The sequence below is a fragment of the Chanodichthys erythropterus genome, chromosome 24, assembly GCF_024489055.1.
Source record: "Chanodichthys erythropterus isolate Z2021 chromosome 24, ASM2448905v1, whole genome shotgun sequence".
In the NCBI taxonomy this organism is placed as follows: Eukaryota; Metazoa; Chordata; class Actinopteri; order Cypriniformes; family Xenocyprididae; genus Chanodichthys; species Chanodichthys erythropterus.
Genome location: NC_090244.1, coordinates 19,785,115 through 19,810,722, shown reverse-complemented (window position 1 = coordinate 19,810,722; position 25,608 = coordinate 19,785,115). Strand labels below are relative to the sequence as shown.

Sequence of the window (25,608 nt, the reverse complement as noted above, 5' to 3'; positions counted from 1 at the left end):
ACCATACATAAATGGAAAATATCAATCAAAATTTTCTTAAATCAAAATCACCCATCCCTTTAAAGAACATAAAACATCAAACTATTACCAATTAACAAGATGTTAAAAACATCCAAGAACCTGTTGTAAGAGCAGAATCAAACTTCCACCTACCCCAGAAATGGACTGAGGTGATTAAATTGTCAAGGACTTGTGTTTGGAAAAACACTGCAAAACTCCCATCCACACTCACTGACCTTTTAGTTTAGTGTCAAACAGTCAATGAACGGAGAGAAACCACTTGGTTTTGGCACATTACAGGCAATATTTCAAAGACCGAGGAGTCACGTAGTTCTTCATGTAGGTACATTTTACCATACTTCATACACAAAGAAAGACAGTACAAGTGAAGTAAAAAATCCACCATGTGTGTTAATGGTGAACATGCACTTGCATAATTACACACTTATTCACATATAGTTGTGAGCACCTCCAACAGACCTCTGTTGTCGTAACTTAAGCTGAATTTATAGTTCATTATAACTAGATTATTTTCATTTTAGACAATATTGACAGTTATTTTTGTTTCGCTAGTGAAAATGAAAAAAATAAAAAAAATAAATAAAAATAAATAAAACAACATGTTGCATGTCTCTCAGCCACCCACAGTAGTGGTGTTTCTTTCCTGAATGAATAAACATTTCTGAATAAAATGTTTGAGTGAATGATTGTGTGACTCATTCATTAAGACAGTCTCTTGTTTTGTTCCTGAATGAATCCGTGTTTTTGAACTAATCGGTTGAGTAAATTATTCAATGACTCACTCTTAAAGAAAGTCACTTGGATTTGTTCCTGAATGAATCAGTTCTTTTGAACAAATCAGTTGAATGAATGATTCAATGACTTGCTCAAAAAGACAGTCACTTGTTTCATTGATGAATGAATCAGTGTTTTTGAACAAATTGGTAGAATAAAGTATTCAATTCAAGCAGTGACTTCATTAATGAATTAGCGTTTGTGAACAATTTGGTTCTAACCTGCAGAAAAAGTCACTGAAAAGTGTCAACCACCAATGCACAGTCTGTCAGTCTGTCTGGAATGAACAAAACCAGACAAACCCTAACCCTTTAGATTTGTCTGTCCTCCTGCATTTGGTTTAAGAGTCAAAATTTGGCACAAAAAAGTCTGTGAAATGAGTACCCAGGCACACACACTCACACACACACAATAAATAATACATGAAATATTGTGGTATCCAATATTTCATCACCTCATGGCTTATCTGTGCAGGAATGCTGGCAAACTCAGGGTTGGAGGCAAAGGTGGAGAGATTATCCACAGCCTCTATCAGCGGGGTCGTGGCCACTCGGCACCTCTCACGGTTCTCATCTGAGAAATCCCCGTCTAAGGCCTGAGAATCAATGCAGAGACAAATCACATCTGCTAAAACACTTTAACCCATACACATAAATAAATCTTTATTGATGGTTTTAAGTTTGCAAATGGTCAGGCAAGCTTATGTCTGCATGCTAATGAAGAAAACTCAACCAATTCTCAATTATTCTGGTACCAAATGATCTTCTGCTAATTAATTGCAGGCCGTACCTTTATAGTTTTCACAAGGTTAGCTGTTGTATTGGCGACTTCTTTGGCTGACTGTACAAAATGTCTCCGGGCTACAGGATTGGCTGTTTTGGAAGATGCCAGACGACAGGCATTGCAAAGGGCAGAGGTGTGCTTTGCAACAATGGTAGCTGCTGATAGAACCTACAAAAACAAAAACAGATGAGAATGAAAGCCCAAAACAAACAAACAAAAAAAAAACTCAATACTAAAGGCGCCAAAGAGTCACCTGGGAGGGGCTGCTGGCTGGGTCCACCAGATTCTGGCAGGCCATCTGAATCGCCTGATTGGCTCTGGCAAACTGGATGGGATCGACCAATCCCTGATGACCTGACTGGCTGTTGGGGTCTGAGACGCCTACCAAATAGGAGGCCTGAAGAAAAATAAAGAAAGGCACAAAGAGTGTATTGAGTTTTTATTTATTTACATTATATTTATTAATAAATATTATATTCTAAATTTACCTTATAGTGCAAGATTCAATTGTGTACTGTAAATATTTTACATTTTTTTAAATGTTTACTTTTATAATTGTACATTAAAATAAAACAAATCCACCAATACCACCGTAGCTTGCGTTTTATTTTATTTTTGAACTATTATTTAAATTATTCTATATTATATTATATTATACTATACATTTCCCTTATTGTGCAAGATTATTTTTTTTAATTAGTTGTTTTCATAATCTTAGCACAAAAAAAAAATTACACCTTCAAAACAAGCTTCTCTGCCGACACAACTAATGTAGCGTGAACTGCAAAAATAATATTAATCAGTAGCACCGTAGCTTAATTTTCAGTTTCTTTTGTATCTATTATTTTCTTATTTATCTTTTATTTAGATGTAAAATATTATTATATTATATTATATTATAATATAAATTTCCCTTCGTGTACAATACATTATTATTTTTAAATGTTAGTTTTTATAATCTACATCAAAATGTAACTTTATTTTCCACTTTTGAAACAACTTTGCTGATAAAATCAATCCAGTGTGGACAGCAAAAAAATTTACCAATAGCACCACATCTTACTTTTCAAGATCCTGATGGATAAAATCAAGCCCACCCTACATTGTTTCCCACTGAATATTCAGTTTCACTCAGAAATGTCACTTTACAGAAGCTAAATGTGTTGCAAATGGCTTTTCATGCTGTCGATAACATCAAATGATTGATAAAGCTTATCTATTGAATTCGTAATAACATTTCTAAAGCTGCAAGTGCATTTTGGGAGCAATATCAGACACTACCAGGTCAAAAGCTCACCTGTCCCGCCGCCTCGGTCAACCCACACAGCGCTTTGGATGCTACTCCCACGCAATCCCCGAACGCTGACACATTTCCCGTCTTACAGTGCTGTGAGATTCCAGCCATGGACTCCCCGAGAACCTGTTCATTCAGATGGAGAGATGTGTTAACATTTGGAATGAATAAGATCTTTAGAGAATTTTGGAATGTTGTGATGGATTCTTAACCTTGGAATTCTCCATAACGCTCTCAATGCAGTCAAAATAAGACAGATCACTGACTGGCTCATTGGGATTGTCCAACATTCCTCGTACAGCCTGTATGTACGTGGGAGAGAGAGAGAGAAAGAGAGAGAGAGAGAGAGAGAGAGAGAGAGAGAAAGAGAGAGAGAGAGAGAGAGAGAGAGAGAGGAAAACAACCCAATTTCAAAATTGATTATTGGAGACACATATGATTTGATATAAATTCTGATTGTTCACAGACCCCAAATGTCATTATTGGCTCTATTTTAACACACAATTGACCTGTGGCCAACAGATTTGAACGTTTCACAGAGGCATCACACAAACGGCTGTTTTTAATCCGTGACAAAAAAGGCCAAATATGATCTAATGTTGATTATATACGAATAAGACCACCATAGAAGATCTAACAGCCCCCCCATCACATCGCACACAGCTCATACTGGCTGATTTATATATATATATATATATATATATATATATATATATATATATATATATATATATATATATATATATATATATATATATATATATATATATATATATATATATATATATATATATTGTAAAGTAGTGAGTGTACAGCTTGTATAACAGTGTAAATTTGCTGTCCCCTCAAAATAACTCAACACACAGCCATTAATGTCTAAACCGCTGGCCACAAAAGTGAGTACACCCCTAAGTGAAAATGTCCAAATTGGGCCCAAAGTGTCAATATTTTGTGTGGCCACCATTATTTTCCAGCACTGCCTTAACCCTCTTGGGCATTGAGTTCACCAGAGCTTCACAGGTTGCCACTGGAGTCCTCTTCCACTCCTCCATGACGACATCACGGAGCTGGTGGATGTTAGAGACCTTGCGCTCCTCCACCTTCTGTTTGAGGATCCCCCAGAGATGCTCAGAGATGCTCAATAGGGTTTAGGTCTGGAGAAATGCATGGCTAGTCCATTACCTTTACCCTCAGCTTCTTTAGCAAGGCAGTGGTCCTCTTGGAGGTGTGTTTGGGGTCGTTATCATGTTGGAATATTGCCCTGCGGCCCAGTCTCTGAAGGGAGGGGATCATGCTCTGCTCATTCCTGGTTCCCTCAATGAACTGTAGCTCCCCAGTGCCGGCAGCACTCATGCAGCCCCAGACCATGACACTCCCACCACCATGCTTGTCTGTAGGCAAGACACACTTGTTTTTATACTCCTCACCTGGTTGCCGCCACACGCTCAAACAAATAAGTTCATCTTGGTCTCATCAGACCACAGGACATGGTTCCAGTAATCCTTAGTCTGCTTGTCTTCAGCAAACTGTTTGTGGGCCTTCTTGTGCATCATCTTTAGAAGAGGCTTCCTTCTGGGACGACAGCCATGCAGAACAATTTGATGCAGTGTGCGGCGTATGGTCTGAGCACTGACAGGCTGACCCCCCACCCCTTCAACCTCTGCAGCAATGCTGGCAGCACTCATACGTCTGTTTCCCAAACACAACCTCTGGATATGACGCTGAGCACATGCACTCAACTTCTTTGGTCGACCATGGTGAGGCCTGTTCTGAGTGTAACCTGTCCTGTTAAACCGCTGTATGGTCTTGGCCATCGTGCTGCAGCTCAGTTTCAGGGTCTTGGCAATCTTCTTATAGCCTACACCATCTTTATGTAGAGCAACAATTATTTTTTTCAGATCCTCAGAGAGTTCTTTGCCATGAGGTGCCATGTTGAACTTCCAGTGACCAGTATGAGAGAGTGAGAGCGATAACACCAAATTTAACACACCTGCTCCTCATTCACACCTGAGACCTTGTAACACTAACGAGTCACATGACACCGGGGAGACAAAATGGCTAATTGGGCCCAATTTGGACATTTTCACTTAGGGGTGTACTCACTTGTGTGGCCAGCGGTTTAGACATTAATGGCTGTGTGTTGAGTTATTTTGAGGGGACAGCAAATTTACACTGTTATACAAGCTGTACACTCACTACTTTACATTGTAGCAAAGTGTCGTTTCTTCAGTGTTGTCACATGAAAAGATATAATAAAATATTTACAAAAAAGTGAGGGGTGTACACACTTCTGTGAGATACTGTGTAATATATATATATATATATAGTGGTGGGCATTTTTTTAAATCTAGATTAATCTAGATTAAAATGGCTCATTTGCATTCTGCCTAAGACATTCAGAATATGTGAGATACCCAAATTGTCCCTGCGTCCCAATGTCCATACTATCCATCCTAAATAGTATGTGAGATTAAAATAAGTGTGTGCCAAAGCATAGTATGTTGAAAAGAGTATGCCAAAAGTCCCCGGATGGTCTACTATTTCCGGTAGATTTTTGAAGTGTGGATCCGTGCACACTATAAAGGCTAATATTGCCCACAACCCATTGCACGTTGTACGAGGATTCAGTTCAGAACTACAAAACATGACGAATATGCACGATAGAGGCTGAGAGGCTGTTTGAGTGACTAATAATCAGTTCAAACTGATAGAAAATATTTATTTAATGTTATATGTTATTTTTCATCTGCAAATACCAATGTGGACTTTTATAAAGATCTGATTGGCCATTAAGTTTTAAATGCATCTTTATGCATTAATATGAGGAGAGTTCTCCACATGAAAGACTCGCGACTGCAGATCGACGTGCTGCATTTCTCTCCGATACGGTAGGAAATTAGCTAAATGAAATGTGGAGGATGTAAGATGATTGACAGGGAAGTTTACGGTGACTGGATGCGACAGAGAGCAAAGACGCAACTGTATGGCGTGATAGTATGTCCCAAAGCTTGTCTACTCTTTTGCTACACACTCAAAAGTAAGTACTTTTTGTTCACAGAAAGAGTACATACTTTTAGGGCGTACTATAAGTAGGCGAATTGGAACGCAGCAAATGACTAAAAGTAATCCGCCATTTTGTCCGACAAAGCAGATAAGAGTTAGAAGATTAACCTCGGTGGAGTTAAACTTTTGTATATTATATTTTGTATATTGACATCTTTCCGCATTTGAAACAACATTGATTCTCTTGTTCATTCATGTTTATTTGATGCTATAAATGGACTCGTAGTAAGAGATGATCAGTTTACGAGCCTCTTGAGCTGAGGCGCTACAGCAATCTGTCACGACCATGGTCACGACACATTAAAGAAAACAGGTTTTATTGTTTGAATTTCTTAAAAAACTACACAGTTTTAAAGCTGGGACTTTATTAAATATCATAAGTAACCTGCTCTGTCTTGTCCGTCGACGTGTTGTCAGTATCCTCTTTGCTCCGTGATGCATTTATCACTGCGTGTGGCATGACAGCGCCACGGCTTGTCGGACAAAGCAACAGTAACTAAGGGGGGCGGGTCTTTGCGAAGGGTCAGTTCGGCTAGGTATACATCCACGCTAAAATATCAAGGTGAAAGTCATCATAACTTGCGTAGTATAGACCCAGCTCCCAACCCAACTTTGATAATAGATTAACGGCGATATTTTTTTTTAATCGCCCGATAAGAGTCTCATTATTCTTTACTTTTATAGAAGTACATTATCATGATAATATTATCAATAAACATCTCAAATATAAAATTTAATAAACTCTTTTGACAGATTGTTTTGAAGTGACTGTTTGTTCAAGTACCTCGAGTTCTCGTAAAGCATTATCACACTCTTTTTGTCCTGGTGCCTGCTGGGTACACAGTGTGATGAGTTGATTAATGCTTTCTGTAACCGCTCTGAAACACAAAACAGCAGAAAAATCACACACAGTCAGAATGACACAAAAAGCCCTTTTAAAGAATTTGCAATTCGTTTTCAATCTCTATTTTTCAGACTCATGGAGCTATCAGCCCCTTTTAAATATAGAAAGGAGGCACTAACATTGATGTCTTACAAATTAATCAGAATCATGACAAAATGTTTTGTTACACTGATATGAGCCTAGATGTGAGTGTATGTGTGTGTTTGTGTGTATGTGTGTCAGTCTCCTCTGTCCCTCATTAAGGAAGCAGAAATCAATCTAGCCCAAAACCCTCAGGAGCTGCTGCCTTCCTGCGGTACCTGAGAGGATTCTGCAGCACAACTCAACTCTCTCTCTCTCTCTCGCACACACACAATTGTTTTTCATCATGATAGGTACTTTCCACTGACTTCTATTGTTTTATATTGAGCTATATATAACATTTTCTATCCCTTAATCATACTCCTAAACCAAACTCAAACCCAAAACCATTCTCCATTTTTAGGTTTTTTATTATGACGTTATTTATTACATCTTTTACACCGTATTTCTGTGTGGAGGCGGTTGGAACACACAAACTTGACACACACACTAACAAAAACATTCACATACAAGCAAATCCATTCACATGCTAAAAAACAAAACATTTAAACAAATCAACAAACATACTAGCAAAACACTCAAAAAACAAACAAACAAACAAACAAAAAACACCCATACGTTAACAAACATAACTCAAACACTACAAAAAATATGTGCACACGAATAAACACAAACATACATGATAAAAAGCAACATTAAGAAACACAAAACATACAATAACAAACAAAACTCACACACACTAACAAACATACTCGCACAATATCAAACAAAACTCAAGCACTAACAAACAAAACCCACACCCATTAACAAACACAAAAATACACAATGACAAACAAAACTCAAGCACTACCAAAAACAACACACACACACACACACACACACACACACACACACACACACACACACACACACACACACACACACACACACACACACACACACACACACACACACACACACACACTCGCACAACAAACAAAACCCACACACTAACAAACAAACATACACAATAACAAACAAAACTCAAGCACTAACAAACACAAACAAAACCCACACACTAACAAACAAACATACACAATAACAAACAAATCTCAAACACTAACACAAACATACTCACACAAGAACAGATAAAACACACTAACAAACACAAACATACTCACAATAACAAACACACAAAGACAAACATTCACACATAAAAATTAACAAGCACACTAACAAAGAAAACTTTCACTCACCAAACAAACAAAAGACCCGAACAAACAAATTCCAACACTCTCAAAACTAACAAACAAAAACACATTATCAAACAAATAAACACTCTCTCACACAAATGTTTGTTTTTTGATCATTAGACCTAGTATGTGTTGGTCCCCACAACATAAACAGAACTTCCATGGTTTTTATATACAGCCAGTTAAAAGTACTATAACCAAACCCTAATCCACAATCCAATGACCCTAACAGAAAACATTATACATTTTCACAATTAAAAACAAAAAAACAAACTTTACTTTATATTTAAACAGTTTTTACTAATGAGGATGCCCCCAAAAATAAGTTTTGTCAGATTTAGCTGACGAATTTGATTTGTGAATTTGAAGTAGGTATGTTTTTATACACAAAGTTTCTCATTTTGTGAAAACATTCAGCTGAATAGCTCATTCTTTGCCACAGGCTGGCCCTCAGGTTGATTGGCTAATGATCACTAAACTCTCCCCAGGTCACTGAATAAAGCTCATTCCTACCGTGCCGCAGCTGCGAGGAGGTTCTTGGCATTTGCCGCCCCTGGATCAACGGAGAGGGACTTAGCAGCCAACAGCAGCTTGCTGGATGCCATGGAGATGTTCTTCAGGTTGCCAATCACCTGGATCTGGTCATCTTTGGACTGTGGAAACAGAAGATGGCAGCTCAGCGTGCAGTCAAACTATATTGCTTTTCAACTTTATTTCAGCAGAAAAATGTGCATTTCTTTGAAAAGAGGTTATATTTTATGGCTAAAAATTTTTTTTCAAGGGATAGTTCACCAAAAATGATACAACTATAATTTTGTTTTAAACCCATATGACTTTATTTCTTCTAAGAAACAAAAAAGACTTTTCACTTTTCTATGCAGTTATAATTGGGAATAGAAGCTTTCAAGCTTTAAAAAGGATGTAAAAGTACCATAAAGTACTAGGTCCAAATGACTTATTAATGCGCCATATTTCATATATTCTGTAGCCATACGACAACTATGTGTGAGCAACAGACTGAAAAAGCCGGTAAATGGCAAATATACTATGGCTAGCGCCTATTTGTCATCATTTTCTTTTCAACAAAGCATGTGGGGCTACTGAACATTAATTACATGATACTACATAATTAATATTCATGAGAAAAATGTATATGCTTTTGTAATTTTGCTCTAAAATAACAAACTTTGGCAGTTTACTTGTTATATAGATGGGCACTAGTCTCACTGCTTATGGCTTCTGGCCTGTTCGTCCAGAAAACCGTGTCCCTCACTATCCCTCAGTCTTCCTTTAATGGGCATGTCATGCTCCATCAAACCCTTGCCTCTCCAAATTAATCAACAAAACATGCAGAACCAGAACATTAAAGATTTCATTAGGGTGGAGCGTCTTCATGCTCTCTGGGACAATTATGTGCCTGAGTGAATTGGATGAGAAGCGCTAATTAACAAATTAATCAAAACTTTAAAATGCATACAAAATTTTCTGTTTGGGTAGCTTTTTAACATACACAATCTGGAGAGAAGTATTGGGACACCTGACCATTACACCAACAGGAACTGCAATGCCATCAGATTCTAAATACACAGACATTAAAACTCTTCTGGGAAGGCTTTCCACAAGGTTTTGGAGTGTTTCTGTGGGAATTTTGCCCCATTCATCCAGTAGAGTATTTGTGAGGTCAGGCACTGATGTTGGACGAGATGGTCTGGCTCACAATCTCCGTTCCAGTTCATCTCAAAGGTCTTCGATGGGGTTGAGATCAGGCCAATCAAGTTCTTTCACACAAAACTCATCCAACCATGCCTTTATGGACCTTGCTTTGTGCACTGGTGCACAGATACGGTGGAATAGAAGAGCCTTCCTCAAACTGTTCCAACAAAGTTGTAAGCATTGCATTGTCGAAAATGTCTTGGTATGCTGAATCATTAAAGGATTAGTCCACTTTCAAATAAAATTTTCCTGATAACTTACTCACCCCCATGTCATCCAAGATGTTCATGTCTTTCTTTCTTCAGTCGAAAAGAAATTAAGGCTTTTGATGAAAACATTCCAGGATTATTCTCCTTATAGTGGACTTCAATTGGCCCTAAACGGTTGAAGGTCAAAATTACAGTTTCAGTGCAGCTTCAAAGGGCTTTAAACGATACCAGACAAGGAATAAGGGTCTTATCTAGTGAAACGGTCATTTTCTACAAAAATACAACTGTATATGCTTTACAATCTCATATTATCGCCTTGCACGTGCTTCCGCTTTCCGTATTCTTCAAAAAGCTTACGCTGTGTGTCCTACGCCTTCCCTATTCTACTTACGGAAAAAAATGGAACTGGTGCCGCATTCGTTCCGTAAGTTGAATAGGGAAGGCGTAGGACATACGGCGTAAGCTTTTTGAAGAATATGGAAAGCGGAAGCATGTGCAAAGCGATCATTTGTGTTTATAAAGCATATACAGTTATAAAATATAAGTATTTTTTTTTTCTCGAAAATGACCAATCATTTCTCTAGATAAAACCCTTATTCCTCGTCTGGTATTGTTGAAAGCCCTTTGAAGCTGCACTGAAACTGTAATTTTGACCTTCAACCATTTGGAGGCCACTGAAGTCCACTATAAGGAGAATAATCCTGGAATGTTTTCATCAAAAGCCTTAATTTCTTTTCGACTGAAGAAAGAAAGACATGAACATCTTGGATGACTTGGGGGTGAGTAAATTATCAGGAAAATTTTATAAGTGGAATAATCCTTTAAGATTTCCCTTCACTGGAAGCCCAACCCCTGAAAGCAGCCCCATACCATTATCCCTCCCCCACCAAACTTGCCAGTTGGTGCAATGCAGTCAGGCTGGTAATGTTACCCTGGCATCTGCCAAACCCAGACTCGCCCAACAGAAAAGCGTGATTCGTCACTCAACAGAACATGTTTTCCACTGCTCAGAGTCCAGTGGTAGTGTGCTTTACACCACTCCATCCAAAATTTGGCACTGTACTTTGTGACGTGAGGCTTGCATTTAGCTGCTCGGCCATGGAAACCCATTCCATGAAGCTCCCGCCGCACAGTTTTTGTGCTGCCAGTTGAAATTAGAAACTCTTCAGCTATGGAATCAGTAGAGCATTAGCGACTTTAACGCACCTCAGCACTCAGTGATCCCGCTCTGTGACTTTACGAGACCTTCCGCTTCATGGATGAGTTGGTGTTGTTGGTGTTTCTAAACGTTTTCACTTTCCAATAATACCACTCACAGTTGACTGTGGATTATCTAACAGGGATGAAATTTCTCAAAACGACTTACTGCAAAGGTGGCATCCTATCACAGTATCATGCTTGAATTCACTGGGCTCTTTAGAACGACCCATTTTGGGACTAAATTAAACACTTTTTGGACCAATGAGATTTCTCTGTGGGCGGAGCACATCATGAACTGTCTCCAAGGTCTAAGAAGGCATTGGAACTGTACCTGAGTGTGTCCGGCCATCTCAATGCCGGCATCTAAGAACTCGTCAAAGTCGTGGCTGAACTTCCCAGAGGCCACAGCCAGCTGGCTGCTGCTCCCACGTGAAGACTGCACCACATCCCCGGCCGAATGGTTCAGCTCGGCTGCCGTGTGGTTCAGGTCCGTCTGGGCCTCTTGGAAGGATTTGGAGCATGGAGGAAGCTGGAAAAACAGGAGAGGGTGAAACGTCAGAGTTTTGGTTGAGCTTATCACTCATGAAACATGATCAAAAGGAGCATTCATAAACTGCAAAAAATGTATGTAATAATGATATTTCGAAACATTTAGCTTCAAAGACCTGACAAAGAACTTACATTTTCCACAAGCAATTTCTTACTGGCCTCGCCAATGCTCCTGAGAGCCATGTCCACATCTTTCTGTCCAGGTAAGCAGTTCACACAGTTATTCAGGGAGTGAGAGACGGCCTTCGCCACCTGAAAAACACCAACACGTACACTCCCATCAATAACTCTACAAAGGCCCAGAGAGATGCAGCTTGAATCTAAAATTTAAATCAGCCCCTCGGCACAACAGAGAAATCCATGTCCCTAATTTATGCCACTGTCAGAGGCATATGCCAAGCAATATGTTTGTATCCCAAAGGAACCTGTTCGAATCAGGAGGCGCACTAGCACCTTCCAGAAAAAGGGCCGCCGAGAAAGAGAGACAATAGAAAATAGCTCTGTTTATTGGAGATAACTGCCAAGAGGGAGCTGATGGGAGATTGATCTGGTTTTAACACAGTAGCTGAAGAAGACTAAAAAAGTATTCTGGCCTCAAATAAAGACGAGTAGATATATACCATTGCTTTTTGGATAACTATGTAACCTTGTGTAAATCTTCTCGCAGATGGCCAGACATCTGTTTATTTTTCTGTTGTTTAAAGGTTGAATCTACGTCGTCCCACCTGTGCTAATCTCTGCTGGCTCTCAGCATCACCAGGGCACACCAGGGCTTGGTGGGCTTCGTGGATTAGCATGGACGAGCCCTCCATCACATGACATGCAGAGTCCAACATGGCCGCCGCAGCCTGAGGCTCCACGGTACTCGCTGCTACTCCCCTCGCGGCCTGAGCCAATGTCCTCAGAGCTTGAGCGGTTTCCCTTGCTGCCACACCTGTCGAAAACACACACACGTCTGGGATTATAGCGATTGAATAATATAGTCATGTGAAAAAGAAAGTACACCCTCTTTGAATTCTATGGTTTTACATATCAGGACATAAAAAAAATAATCTGGTCTTAAGCAAGACTTAAAATTACGTAAATACAACAACAACACATGACATATTACACAGTGTTATTATTTATTTAATAAAAACTAGGCTACTAAGCCAGCTAAACTAAGCTGTGTGTGAAAAACTAAGTACACCCTTACTGCTTCCATAGGAATTAAAAGGTGTGACCAACTCTATAAAAGCAGAAGTTCAGCAATGATCTTAGAGAAGCAATTTTTGCTGCCCATCAATCTGGGAAGACCATTTCCAAACAATTTGAAGTCCATTATTATACAGTAAGGATGATTATTCACAAGTGAAAAAGGAGTGGACGTCCCAGCAAATTCACCCCAAGGTCAGACTGTGCAATGCTCAGAGGAATGGCAAAAAACCCCAAGAGCTACAGCTCTACAGGCCTCAGTTAACATGTTAAATGTTAAAGTTCATGACAATACAATTAGAAAAAGACTGAACAAGTATGGCTTGTTTGGAAGGGCTGCCAGGACAAAGCTTCTTCTCTCTAAAAGGAACATGGCGGCTTAGGTTTGCAAAGTTGCATCTGAACAAACCACAAGACTACAATGTCTTTTGGACAGAAGAGAACAAAATGGAGATGTTTGGCCATAATGCACAGTGCCACTGTAGCAATGTTTAAAGTTCAGGGAAGAAGGAGGTGGGAACCGGCAAACCTTAAAACAAACTTTAATTACAAAGTGGCAAAGCGGCAGCCCTTCACGGACGACTGCCGCATAATAAAACACAACATAAATAGTCCAGGCCAGGTCCTCGCTCGTCCTTCACTGTCGTCACTCCTCCTTCCGTGCTCCTCCGTGAGACTCACTCCGTTCCCACGGCTCTCGGCCGATTACCGATATGTGGGATTATGAGATTGTATCTATCAGTGATCAACCGATATATTGGCTTGATTGATTAATAAAGCAATATTCTAAGATTATATTTATCATTGCGATTGAAAAATATATGCATCACACAAATTAAATGGCCGATATTTGCCATTCTGAGATTATATCTATCAGTGATCAACCAATATATCGTCAGATATTGTTTTATATTTATCATAGCGATTGGACCAATTAATCGGCTAACATTACAAATTATGAGATTTTATCTATTGTGATTGACAGATATATTTACAATCTGATTAATTGGTCGATATTTGGCATTATGAGATTATATCTATCAGTAAAAGACTCTGATAATCTGCGTCATTCGATAACTACCCTTGTAAAAAAAAAAACTATAGCAAAATCTATTTACAATAAATTTATTTCATACTAAGTATACTTCAAATCCATTAAAGGATTAGTTCACTTTTAAATGAAAATTACCCCAAGCTTTACTCTCCCTCAAGCCATCCTAGGTGTATATGACTTTCTTCTTTCTGATTAACATAATCGGAGATATATTAATAAATATCCTGATGCATCCGAGCTTTATAATGGCAGTGAACGATACCAACGTGAACGATACCAACGAGAAGCTGAAGAAAGGGAATCCATCCACATCCAAATTTAACAAGTTATGAAGTAAAATATCTAGCTTCCGCCAGACAGTCTTCCATATTCAACTTACAAAGAAAGAGTAAAACTCTAGCAGTTCAAAAAGCTTATGCTACGTCTTCCCTATTCAGCTTAACTGATGTGACGCCAGTTTACACTTTCTTCCTAAGTTGAATACAGAAGGCGGTCTGGCGGAAGCTAGATATTTTACTTCATAACTTGTTAAATCTAGATTATTACACAAATGCATAGGTTCGCTTCACAAGGCCTTTATTAACCCCCGGAGCCGTGTGGAGTATGATTATGATGGATGGATGTGGATGGAGACACTTTCTTCAGCTCATACTCGTTGGTATTGTTCACTGGATATTTATTAATGATATTTCTACGATTGTTTTCATCAGAAAGAAGAAAGTCATATACACCTAGGATGGCTTGAGGGTGAGTAATTTTCATTTGAAAGTGAACTAATCCTTTAACATATTTATTGACACATCACTAAAGACTTACTGTTATAAAATTATAATTAAACTTTATTTGGAGTATTTATTGCACAATATACATTTCTTAATTGCCTAAAAGGTGTTTTAATATCACTATTAAAGGTGCCGTAGAACGTCTTTTTAAAAGATGTAATATAAGTCTAAGGTGTCCCCTGAATGTGTCTGTGAAGTTTCAGCTCTAAATACCCCATAGATTTTTTTAAATTAATTTTTTAACTGCCTATTTTGGGGCATCATTAAATATGAGCCGATTTAGGCTGCGGCCCCTTTAAATTCTCATGCTCCCCATCCCCCGAGCTCACGCTTGCCTTAAACAGTGCATAAACAAAGTTCACACAGCTAAAAAAAATTGATCTTTACAAAGTGTTCATCAGGCAACATGTCTAATCGCGCAAGTACGGTATTTATTTGGATGTTTACATTTGATTCTGAATGAGTTTGATAGTGCTCCATGGCTAAAGCTAACATTACACACTGTTGGAGAGATTTATAAAGAATGAATTATACAGACTGCAAGTGTTTAATAATGAAAATAGTGACAGCTCATTTCCGTGAATATAGTAATAAATTATGGTAACTTTGACCACATTTAACAGTACATTAGCAACATGCTAACGAAACATTTAGAAAGACAATTTACAAATATCACTAAAAATATCATGTTATCATAGATCATGTCAGTTATTATTGCTCCATCTGCCATTTTTCGCTATTGTTCTTGCTTGCTTACCTAGTCTGATGATTCAGCTGTGCACAGATCCAGACGTTAATACTGGCTGCCCTTGTCTAATTCCTTGAACATGGGCTGGCATAGGCAAATATTGGGGGCGTACATATTAATGATCCTGACTGTTACGTAACAGTCGGTGTTATGTTGAGGTTCACCTGTTTTTCGGAGGTCTTTTAAAACAAAAGAGATTTATATAAGAAGGAGGAAACAATGGAGTTTGCGACTCACTGTATGTCATTTCCATGTACTGAACTCTTGTTATTCAACTATGCCGAGGTAAATTCAATTTTTAATTCTAGGGCACCTTTAATAAGGATTGTATGATCTTATATATATAAAGTGTAAAGTATACTTGCAATAGTTCCACTTTAACACAATCAAATATCCTATCTAAGTATATCTTTAGTTGGACCTTAGCACTACTTCCGTACAATTAAAGTGCATTAAGTACAAAATTAGTTGTTTCAATTTAGCAGACTTTAGATACACCAGTTTAGCATACCAAAAGTACAAATACAGGGTATTTTTATTTAGCACATAAATATGTAAAAGTATTTGTAGTACACTTAGCACAATATAAATATATTTCAAATATATTTTAGTAATTTTTTTTTCCACTAGCGTATCAACCACACTCTTCTCTCATATATCAACACTAGTACCTGGCATGAAAAATTTACACTGGCCATCTACTTATATCATACTCATATCCGTACAATACATTCAATTTAAACTTTTTACATTTACTGACTACATTAGTGCAATAAACTGTAATTGCAAAATGAAGGACATTTTTGAAGCACCCAACCCAAATGTCTTGTTCCAAATAAAGCTTTAAGCCTCATTTTGGTGCATGGCTGACCCAGAATGCCCCTACTGTTCCGACAAATGAGCGTGGAAAGAAAATGAGGCGCCATATGGGATCTGGCCTTTACTTATAGAACTCAAAGCGAAAAAAGGGAAGGGCCAATGCAGGCAAATTGCATCAAATTGCATTATCCAGCCAAGTAGAGCCCAATTGCTGATGGTATGTTAAATCTAGTGAAAATAAGATTAATGAGGGACAGGGGTTAGTTATACCCTTGGCTTGAGAAGCTGCAGGAGCCGAAGTGGATTTGTTTGAGCGTGCCATTAAAATCTGTCTTCAGAAGCTCTCCTGAGATCAGCGATCCAGCCAGATAGAGTAAAAAATTGATGGGAGGTGCAGGTAAGTTACAGCATCACTCTCTCTTCTCTGTTTTCATGCCTTTAATTCAGAACAAGCAGCATTGAAGGAAAAACTCAGCCAGTTTTTGAGATACTGGCATCTAGTGGATGCATTTTTAGAAAAAGAATAAACAATATTATAATAAATGTTTTTGTGTGGGTCCCTTTAAATGCAAATGAGCTGCTGCTCCTGGCCCCCTTTCCAGAAGAGAGTGGAGCTTTAACAGCTCACGCTTCGGTTGCTCAACAACAACAAAGGTGGAGAATCTCACGCAGCCAAAATGACGATTGTCAGCAACGGTGTTCAGCCTTACATTGTTCAAACCGGAGTCGGACACTGATGGAGAGACTCAGGAAGAAGTTACAACTTTTAGAATGAAACTGGACGTTTCTGAATGGTTAGTGGATACATTTATGTAGTTGCTGTGGAGTTGAAGCAACTCATTGACTAGCATGTGCCGTCATGTTTATCTTTTGTGCAAATTCAGCGTTGAAATTGATCCTCGTTTGTAAAATGACGGCATGTTAACACTCTACTATAACAACTCTTCCTCTTCTCTAAAGCAGCCCAACATGGCCCTTATGTGTGTTCTTGGGGGCAGGGTTTATGTAAATTTTAGGGTTTGTGTCACTAACCCGGGAAGAAGCTCACTGTAGTCCCTACCAGCTGTTTGTTGTAGTCCTTAAACAGAGAATTCTTTAAAATAAAATATCTCCCTTTGCATTGAACTTTGAGCGTCGTAACTTTGCAGACACTGTTTTTGCTCAATGTTAAAAAGTTGAAATCATAATCAACCACCCTTTAAGAAGATATATCTTGAACCAATTGTATATTGCTTAAGATTAAGCATATTTGGAGTTTTTATTCAGATTTTTATTCAAATGGTACATTCATTTGGCTTAAAATGCTTTACAAATCAAGAAATGTTGATGGATCGACATTTACTGTTCGTGTTCTACTAAACAACAAAAGCCTTAACTCAAAAATCTGAGGGTAATGATTGGATGTTAATAAGATGTTAATCCAGGAACATGTCCTGCTTGTGTAAATCCTGTTTGTCCTCTTGTTTGTAATACTGTGCGTTTTGTATTCAGCACAGATAGATTCTCCTGAAGTATTTTGTTTCATATGTTGTAAAGCCACATAAGTCATCTCACCAGTATAATGTTCATTGCCCTGGGCGGCACAGGTCAGTAGCTGAGCCATAGAGGAGCCCACAGCTTTAGACGTACTCCCCAAATCCTGAGCACACTTCTCCAACTACAGACACAAGCATTGTGAAGAAGTTATGGTAAAAATGGTACTGCTAACAAGTCTGATTATCTTTCTATTTTTTATGTGGTACATTTCACCTACCGATTCTCCCGGTAGTGGTTTGAGTTGTCCTTCCAGTGTGGCCATTTTGGCATCCTGTAGTTCACTCTTCAATGTCTGAACAGCATTGAGAGCAGAGTCAATCTCCAGAGGACCACATGCCTCATGAGCCTATGAAACAATACATAAAGAAAAATTTTGCATTAAAAAAAGTTCAATTGTCAATAATATAGAAATGTATAAAAAGTGAAAGTGGCATGGTATAGTAACCCATACTTGGAATTTGTCCTCTACATTTAAAGGATTAATTCACCTCAGAATTAAAATTTCCTGATAATTTACTCAGCCCCATGTCATCCAAGATGTTTATGTCTTTCTTTCTTCAGTTGAAAAGAAATGATGGATTTTGAGGAAAACATTTTCAGGACTAATCTCCTTATAGTGGACTTCAGCAGTTACCAATGGGTTGAAGGTCCGAACTGCAGTTTCAATGGAGCTTCAAAGGGCTCGATCTACTCGATCCCAGTGCAAGATGAGCATTTGTGGTTAAAAAGTATATCATTTTTATTTATTTTTTTTTGAAAATGATCGTTTTGCTACACAAGACCCTTATTCCTCAGCTGGGATCGTTTAAAGCCCTTTGAAGCTGCATTGAAATTGCAATTTGGACCTTCAACTCGATGGTTGCCACTGAAGTCCACTATAAGGAGAAAAATCCTGGAATGTTTTCCTCAAAAACCTTAATTTCTTTTCAACTGAAGAAAGAAAGACATGAACATCTTGGATGACATGGGGCTGAGTTTGACTCTCTAATCAATAAGCCACGAAAGCCCCCACACAACATAACACAACAAACACAGAAGTCGCTTTCATATCAAGCAGCAAATGGCATGACCAACTTGAACCTGTAGCAAAATCCACATAGGGAAATCTTTCGCCCTCATGCAAAGTTTCCAATCGAGCAGTTTCCTATTGTATTTTGACTGAAAAAATTAGTTGCGCAACAGTATATGTGGGCAGCACCTTAAATTATGAGAAAACTTTTCTGCTTGAATTATCCCTTGAGTAATGGAAAGACTGGAATTGGAATTTCTACACCACATCTTGTGACTTCACATCCTGTTTTTGGTCCATGTTGTGTTCATATTTCAGTCAAACTGCACCAGAATTTTTTTTAATCGAACCAAACCTGCCAAGTGTGAACACACCCCATTTATTTAAAGGTGTTGTGAGGTCTCCTGTAAGGCAGTGAACTGTGGGTACCTTCTGTGCAGCTGTGCGCAGCTCTGCCAGGCAGGTGGCCAGGTTCTTGGCACACTGACCAAGTTGCATCGCAGCTGCCTGGTCAGTTACCGTCGGAACAGCCGCTTTAGCAGACGTCACCATTTTACTTCCTGGCTGTTTGAAGACAAACAAAACATAAACGATGACAAAAAAACAATGTAAGGATCATTTAATGCCAAGTTGGGGGTGCTAAACAGACACAGAATTGTGTGTTTTACCTGCAGGAAACTCTGGCTGGCGATGATAAGGGCGAGCTGAGCACCAAGATCTTCCGGGTGGGCCTGACTGCCCCTCATTCCCTGCACTAGCTGTGGAATATGGTCTGCCACAGCCTGGAAAGCATCCACAAAACCAAAAGTCAGAATAGTTGTAGACTTATAAATGAGTCTCCTGAATTTCTCGGACCCACAATACCTTGCAACTGAACACGAGCTGCTGATGTGACATGGTGTTCTTATTGGATGCTGCTGCATTCTGGGCGGCAGCAATGGTCTGCGTCGCTGCCGCTGCGGCCTGCTTAGCTGCATTCTGTTCCAGACAAATATAAACAATGAATTACAGCATCAATTATTACTAACATAGGAAATAGTGAATGTGGACACAGTGATGGACTGTTTCTTTGTCGATTCTTTGTATTATGAAAGAATATCCCATGTGTGAGAACAGATGATAGATGGTAAGAAAGGACCTCAAGAACAAGGCCATCTTTGTTGATGTGAAGAGAAGAGAAGAGAACAGAACCACAACGCTGAATTCCACTGGCTGAAACTGTTGGTGACTGGAAAAATACCCACTATGGAAACTGGACTGCTTACATCGTGTCTTACAACACATACAGATAAAAAGCTACCTCTTCCATGCTAATATGAGTCTTGGTCTAAACAGATGCAAGAGCAAAAGAACATTGTGTAACCATTCTGAGCTCCATGATGAATGAAAGAAACTCTTTAACGTGCCCCTATTATGTTCCTAATTTTGTTTTAAAGGTCTCCTAAAATATGTTTATATGAATCCAAGGTAAAAAAAAAAAAAAACACCTTTTCTCATATATATTACAGAATCACCTCTTTTCTTACGGTGTCTGAAATGTTTAGAAAAAAGATTCTCTTTAAACCCCTCCTTTCTGAGGTCCTACTCTGATCTGATTGGTCAGATGGCCCGGTCTGTTTTGACTGGTCTACTCTGCTCTGATTGGTCAGATGGTCCAGTTTTTTGTGATTGGTCTACTCTGTTCTGATTGCTGGCTCAGCAAAAACCACTAAACCTAACCAAACAAAACAAAACAGAAAATCCCAGAAACAGAAAATCCCAAACCAAAACAACAAAAAACAAACTAACAAAGAAAAAAACAGAAGAAACCAAACAAAAACAAAACCAAACAAAAGAAAATGTTAAAAAACCTAGCAAGACAAAACAAAGCACAAAATCCTCAAACAAAGCAAAAAACAAACCAGACAGTCAATCCAAAACAAAAAGAAATGTAAAACAAAACCAAAAAAGCAACAAAAACTAACAAAACAACTGACCCCCAAAACAAAAAACAAAACCAAATAAGACAACAAAACAAAACACAAAATCCCAAAACAAAACACACAACCAAACCAAACCTAAGCAAACAAAACAAAATCACACCTAACAAAACAAAACACAAAATCCCAAAACAAAACAAAACCAAACAAGCTCCATGATGAATGAAAGAAACTCTTTAACGTGCCCCTATTATGCTCTTAATTTTGTTTTAAAGGTCTCCTAAAATATGTTTATATGAATCCAAGGTAAAAAAAACACTTTTTCTCATAATATATATTACAGAATCACCTCTTTTCTTACAGTGTCTGAAATGTTTAGAAAAAAGATTCTCTCTAAACCCCTCCTTTCTGAGAACCTACTCTGATCTGATTGGTCAGATGGCCCGGTCTGTTTTGACTGGTCTACTCTGCTCTGATTGGTCAGATGGCCCAGTCTGTTTTGATTGGTAGACTCTGTTCTGATTGGTCAGATGGCCTAGTTTGTTGTGATTTGTCTACTCTGCTCTGATTGGTCAGATGGCCCAGTTTGTTGTATGTTATTTACTCTGTTCTGATTGGTCAGATGGCTCAGTCTGTTGTGATTGGTCTACCGCTGTCGGAAATGAAACGCCCATTACCATATCTGAATTTCAGCTCCTCAGTACCTGTACATACAGTGATAATAACAGTATTGATAGAGTTGGTTTTACTGCATCAATTCAAGCCCGAGTCCTCATCATTTGGAAGTGCAGCAAAGTAGATTTGCTCTCACAACACAGAAAAGTGTCTTCTCAAACTCTTCCAGCCTCAGCTACGACTACAGTGTTTGAGGGTCAAAGTAGATGTTGTTCATGGGCAGCCAATGAAAACCAAAGGCTGGCATTATACAAATGTGTTACAAACCTACGTAGGACATAAGACTGGAATTACTGACGACTCATTTCAGGCAGTTCAGAATCTGTGATTTTCTTTGTATACAATGAAAGCTACAATATAAAAATGGCCCAAATGATTCAAACTTAAAAGTCATCTACATGAGGATAAGTAAATGATGACAGCATTTTCATTTTGAAGAGGGGGTTATAATCCATTTCATTAGAGTCTTCCACTATAATTTATTATGTTCAAATCATGTGTTAGAAGGCACACAAAAGAGCGGATCACTAAATGGGAGGTGGGATGATTATGCATGTCCTCACCTCCAGTCGGTGAATGAGTTTCTTTTTGATGGCATTCTGAGCGGCTGCGTTGGTGGCGACCCGTAACCCTTCAGCAGCCTCTCGCAGCCTCTGCTGCTGGTCTTCATTTTCTGGGTATGCGGCTGCCCCCTGCAAATACAATTCAAGTACAATTACTGCACTAGTTTCATGTACTTTACCCAATTCTGTCAATTGTTTTTAACAGAAGGCTACATTACTGCATAGACATGCAAAATTAGCTTGTGTTGGGACATTTTCTCATACTTTCCATTATATACTCACTAATATTTTAATGTAACATATGAAGTATATATAAAAGCCAATCTCCACCTTATAGCACTAAAAATGGTTTAAATTGAATTGTATAAAATGTTTAAAACTATTTTTTTGTGAGATATGTCATAATTATGCTAAATAAAATTGCATTTTAAAAATTGCATTTATTTTTTTTAAAATATAGCCACAGTAATGAGAAATAAAGTCGCAATTATGAGAAAAATTCAAAACTGTGATATAAACTCTCTATTATTAAGAAATAGTTACTATTGTGAGATGTAAAGTAACAATTATGTGAAATAACAGTAACATTTGAGATATAATGCCACAACTATGAAAAATAATCTCAATTGTGAAATATAAAGTCACAATTACAAGATATAGTCACTATTGTGAGATGTAAAGACAATTACATGAAATAAATTTACAATTACGAGACACCAAGTCAAAATTATGAAATATAGTCAAAATGATGGGAAATAAAATGAAAACTGTGAGATATAAAGTTACAATTCTGAAATTTATAGTAATTATGGGGCAAAAAATTGAGCTTAAAAATGACAAATGTGAGATAAAGGCACAACTATGGGAAATAGTCACAATTGTGAAATATAATATTACAGTTATGAGAGAATGTCAATTTCTTTTTTACTGTAATGTGGAAATAGGCTTTCAAAGGTACATAATGATGCATTTTTCATAAAGTAATATGCCTTATTGTTGTTGCATGACCTACATTGCATGCTTATTCAGCAAGTGTTGTCCAGTTAATTAATCCAATCCCATTCCAGCTGGTAATTAATCCAATAAATCCAATCTCTGACTGTCTAATGAACTAATAATCAAGATGATGTTTAAGCATTATATATTTTAATTTTTTTTATTTTGAATTTAGTCATACAGTATATACCGTAGTCATATATAGACACTGACAGTATACATTCTGCATATTACCTCCATTCAAAACTAGTATCTAATATGCCATTTTGAAGCCTTGATGTTTCTCATTGTTCCATTTTATCTCCTTGCTTAATGGTTAAACAGAAAGTGAAAGGCAATTCTCAAAGGACAAAGTTGTCACAGATAAATCCCAGACTCGGTCAACCCTGTGAAGGGAAATTTGTCAGCGACAGCAGAACTCTTGGCTATGCTATCTGCACACTTACGACGCATTACAAAACATTCAATGCAAAGAGGAATTAGGGGCCGTCTGCACCATCTCTGTTACCAAGGAAACCGTCTGTGGCGCATTCCTCATCTTTACGTTTAGTAATGGCAGTGATGTTGTGATTAATGTATCATGCATCAAATGTGCCTAACAAGCCATAAACCAGCATTTCATACGTCTGCATATTAATCACATCCTGGCCATTTATACATCTCTACGTAGCTGATGGAGATTGACAATCGATTCAGTGGTCCATCTCATCATCAGTCAAATCTAAATCATGGCTCAGGGCTCTTTCAGGTATCAGAGATGAAAAACTGATGACGAGGGGAAGCACATTTTACAGTGTGGCTGCTGATTCTGGGTCCTGGATTTTAAAACAAAATGTAAAATGGGGATACAATTGCATACATCTAGCCATATTATTCTTTTTCTTCCTTGAAAAAAGATCTGTGCCAGTACCATTGCCGCATTTTACATTGAATCAGGGTAAAATTTGATATAGTACTGAATGATTAACATGTATCAAGGGTATTGTATCGTGGTACCTTGGCATATTGTCTTCACAATATGCCAAGGTAGTCCAAAAAGTAACAAGGTATTGTCATTGTTTAGGTATAAGCATTGTGTAACCATAATACATGTTAAAAAAAAAAATCCCATGGTATGGTGGTAACATGCCACATATACAAAAACCATGGCTGAAAAAAAAAAAAAAAACATTTTTGCACAACACATGTCCAAACAAAATGTTATTACCAAGGCTCAAAACAACAAAAACCAAAACTAAACCCAACCAAATGAAACACAAAATCCCAAACAACAACAACAACAAAAAAAAAACCCCAAAAAAAACAAACCAGACAAAGCCAATCTAAAACAAAAACAATTGTAAAACAAAACCAAACAAAACAACTCACCCCCCAAAACAACAATAAAAAACAAAACCACACCTAACAAAACAAAACACAAAATCCTAAAAACAAAACAACAAAAGAACAAAACCACATGTAACAAAACAAAATACTAAATCCCCCAAAAGCACAAAAAACAAACCAGACAAAACAATCCAAAACAAAAACAATTGTAAAACAAAACCAAACAAAATCTCCCCAAAAAACAAAACCAAACAAGACAAAACACAAACAACAACAAAAAACAAAACCAAACAAAACAAAAACAACAACAAAACAACCAAACAAAACATCAAAAAACCAAACCAAACAATCAAATCAAAACAAAAACTCAAAAAACAAAACCAAACAAACCAAAACACAAAATCCCAAAACAAAACCAAACAAGATAAAACACAAAATCCATACAAAAACAAAATAACAAGATACAAAATAAATCAAACACCCAACCAACCAAAACAAAATAAGCAAAACCGACACAACACAACACAAATTTACAAAATACAAAATTATCATTTGGTGTAAATGTCATGGTACCCGTCAACAAACATGGTAACAAACCATGGTACATGTCTAAAAATCATTGTATGTAAAATCATATACTGTAAATGTCGAGGTTGTATCTTGCTTTAGTTTTCATACCTTTGCAGCTTCCACCATTCTGGCAGTGGCATCGGCCAGCAGCTTGGCAGCCGCAAGTAGTTTCTTGGAATTATCCACATCAATTTCAGCCTCAGCGTCAGAACGCATCGCATTCACCAAATCCGAGGTTGCCTGGGCCAAAACCCGCGCCTGTCGTACCATTTCACCTGTAAATGTGAAAATAAATGTTATTTAAACATCACAATATCAGCATGTTGTGTGGGCAGATTCTTATATTTCTTCAGAAAAATATACTGGCATATTCTTGGCTCCTTCTACATTATGTTCACTGTCCTTGACTTCAGTGGAAAAAATAAACCTGACAGCCATTCCACGTTTCTTTGATGTGTGTGAATCTGGCACAGCTGAAGCTGTTCTCTTTGAAAATCAATCTTTCTGCATTTTCTCTGCATATCACTTCAGGAACTGAAGCGCTCAAATGGCTGTGCACCCGTGTGACCTGAAGTACATCATTGATCAAGGGCC

The 25,608-nt window shown here is 37.9% G+C and overlaps 1 protein-coding gene across 1 annotated transcript in view; it reads right to left on the bottom strand.

Moving 5' to 3' along the window:
• tln2b (talin 2b) overlaps positions 1–25,608 on the bottom strand; it is a 182,943-nt gene that overhangs the window by 45,346 nt on the left and 111,989 nt on the right. The window contains exons 20-36 of the mRNA XM_067379062.1: positions 25,123–25,289; positions 22,123–22,251; positions 19,830–19,943; positions 19,634–19,747; positions 19,395–19,529; positions 18,174–18,302; positions 17,975–18,077; positions 12,549–12,757; positions 11,956–12,075; positions 11,606–11,803; positions 8,666–8,805; positions 6,720–6,813; positions 3,085–3,174; positions 2,876–2,998; positions 1,832–1,975; positions 1,585–1,746; positions 1,250–1,390 (exon numbers count right to left, since the gene is read on the bottom strand). Coding sequence (XP_067235163.1) covers positions 1,250–1,390; positions 1,585–1,746; positions 1,832–1,975; positions 2,876–2,998; positions 3,085–3,174; positions 6,720–6,813; positions 8,666–8,805; positions 11,606–11,803; positions 11,956–12,075; positions 12,549–12,757; positions 17,975–18,077; positions 18,174–18,302; positions 19,395–19,529; positions 19,634–19,747; positions 19,830–19,943; positions 22,123–22,251; positions 25,123–25,289 — 2,312 coding nt within the window. The remainder of the gene's footprint in view (positions 1–1,249; positions 1,391–1,584; positions 1,747–1,831; positions 1,976–2,875; positions 2,999–3,084; positions 3,175–6,719; positions 6,814–8,665; positions 8,806–11,605; positions 11,804–11,955; positions 12,076–12,548; positions 12,758–17,974; positions 18,078–18,173; positions 18,303–19,394; positions 19,530–19,633; positions 19,748–19,829; positions 19,944–22,122; positions 22,252–25,122; positions 25,290–25,608) is intronic.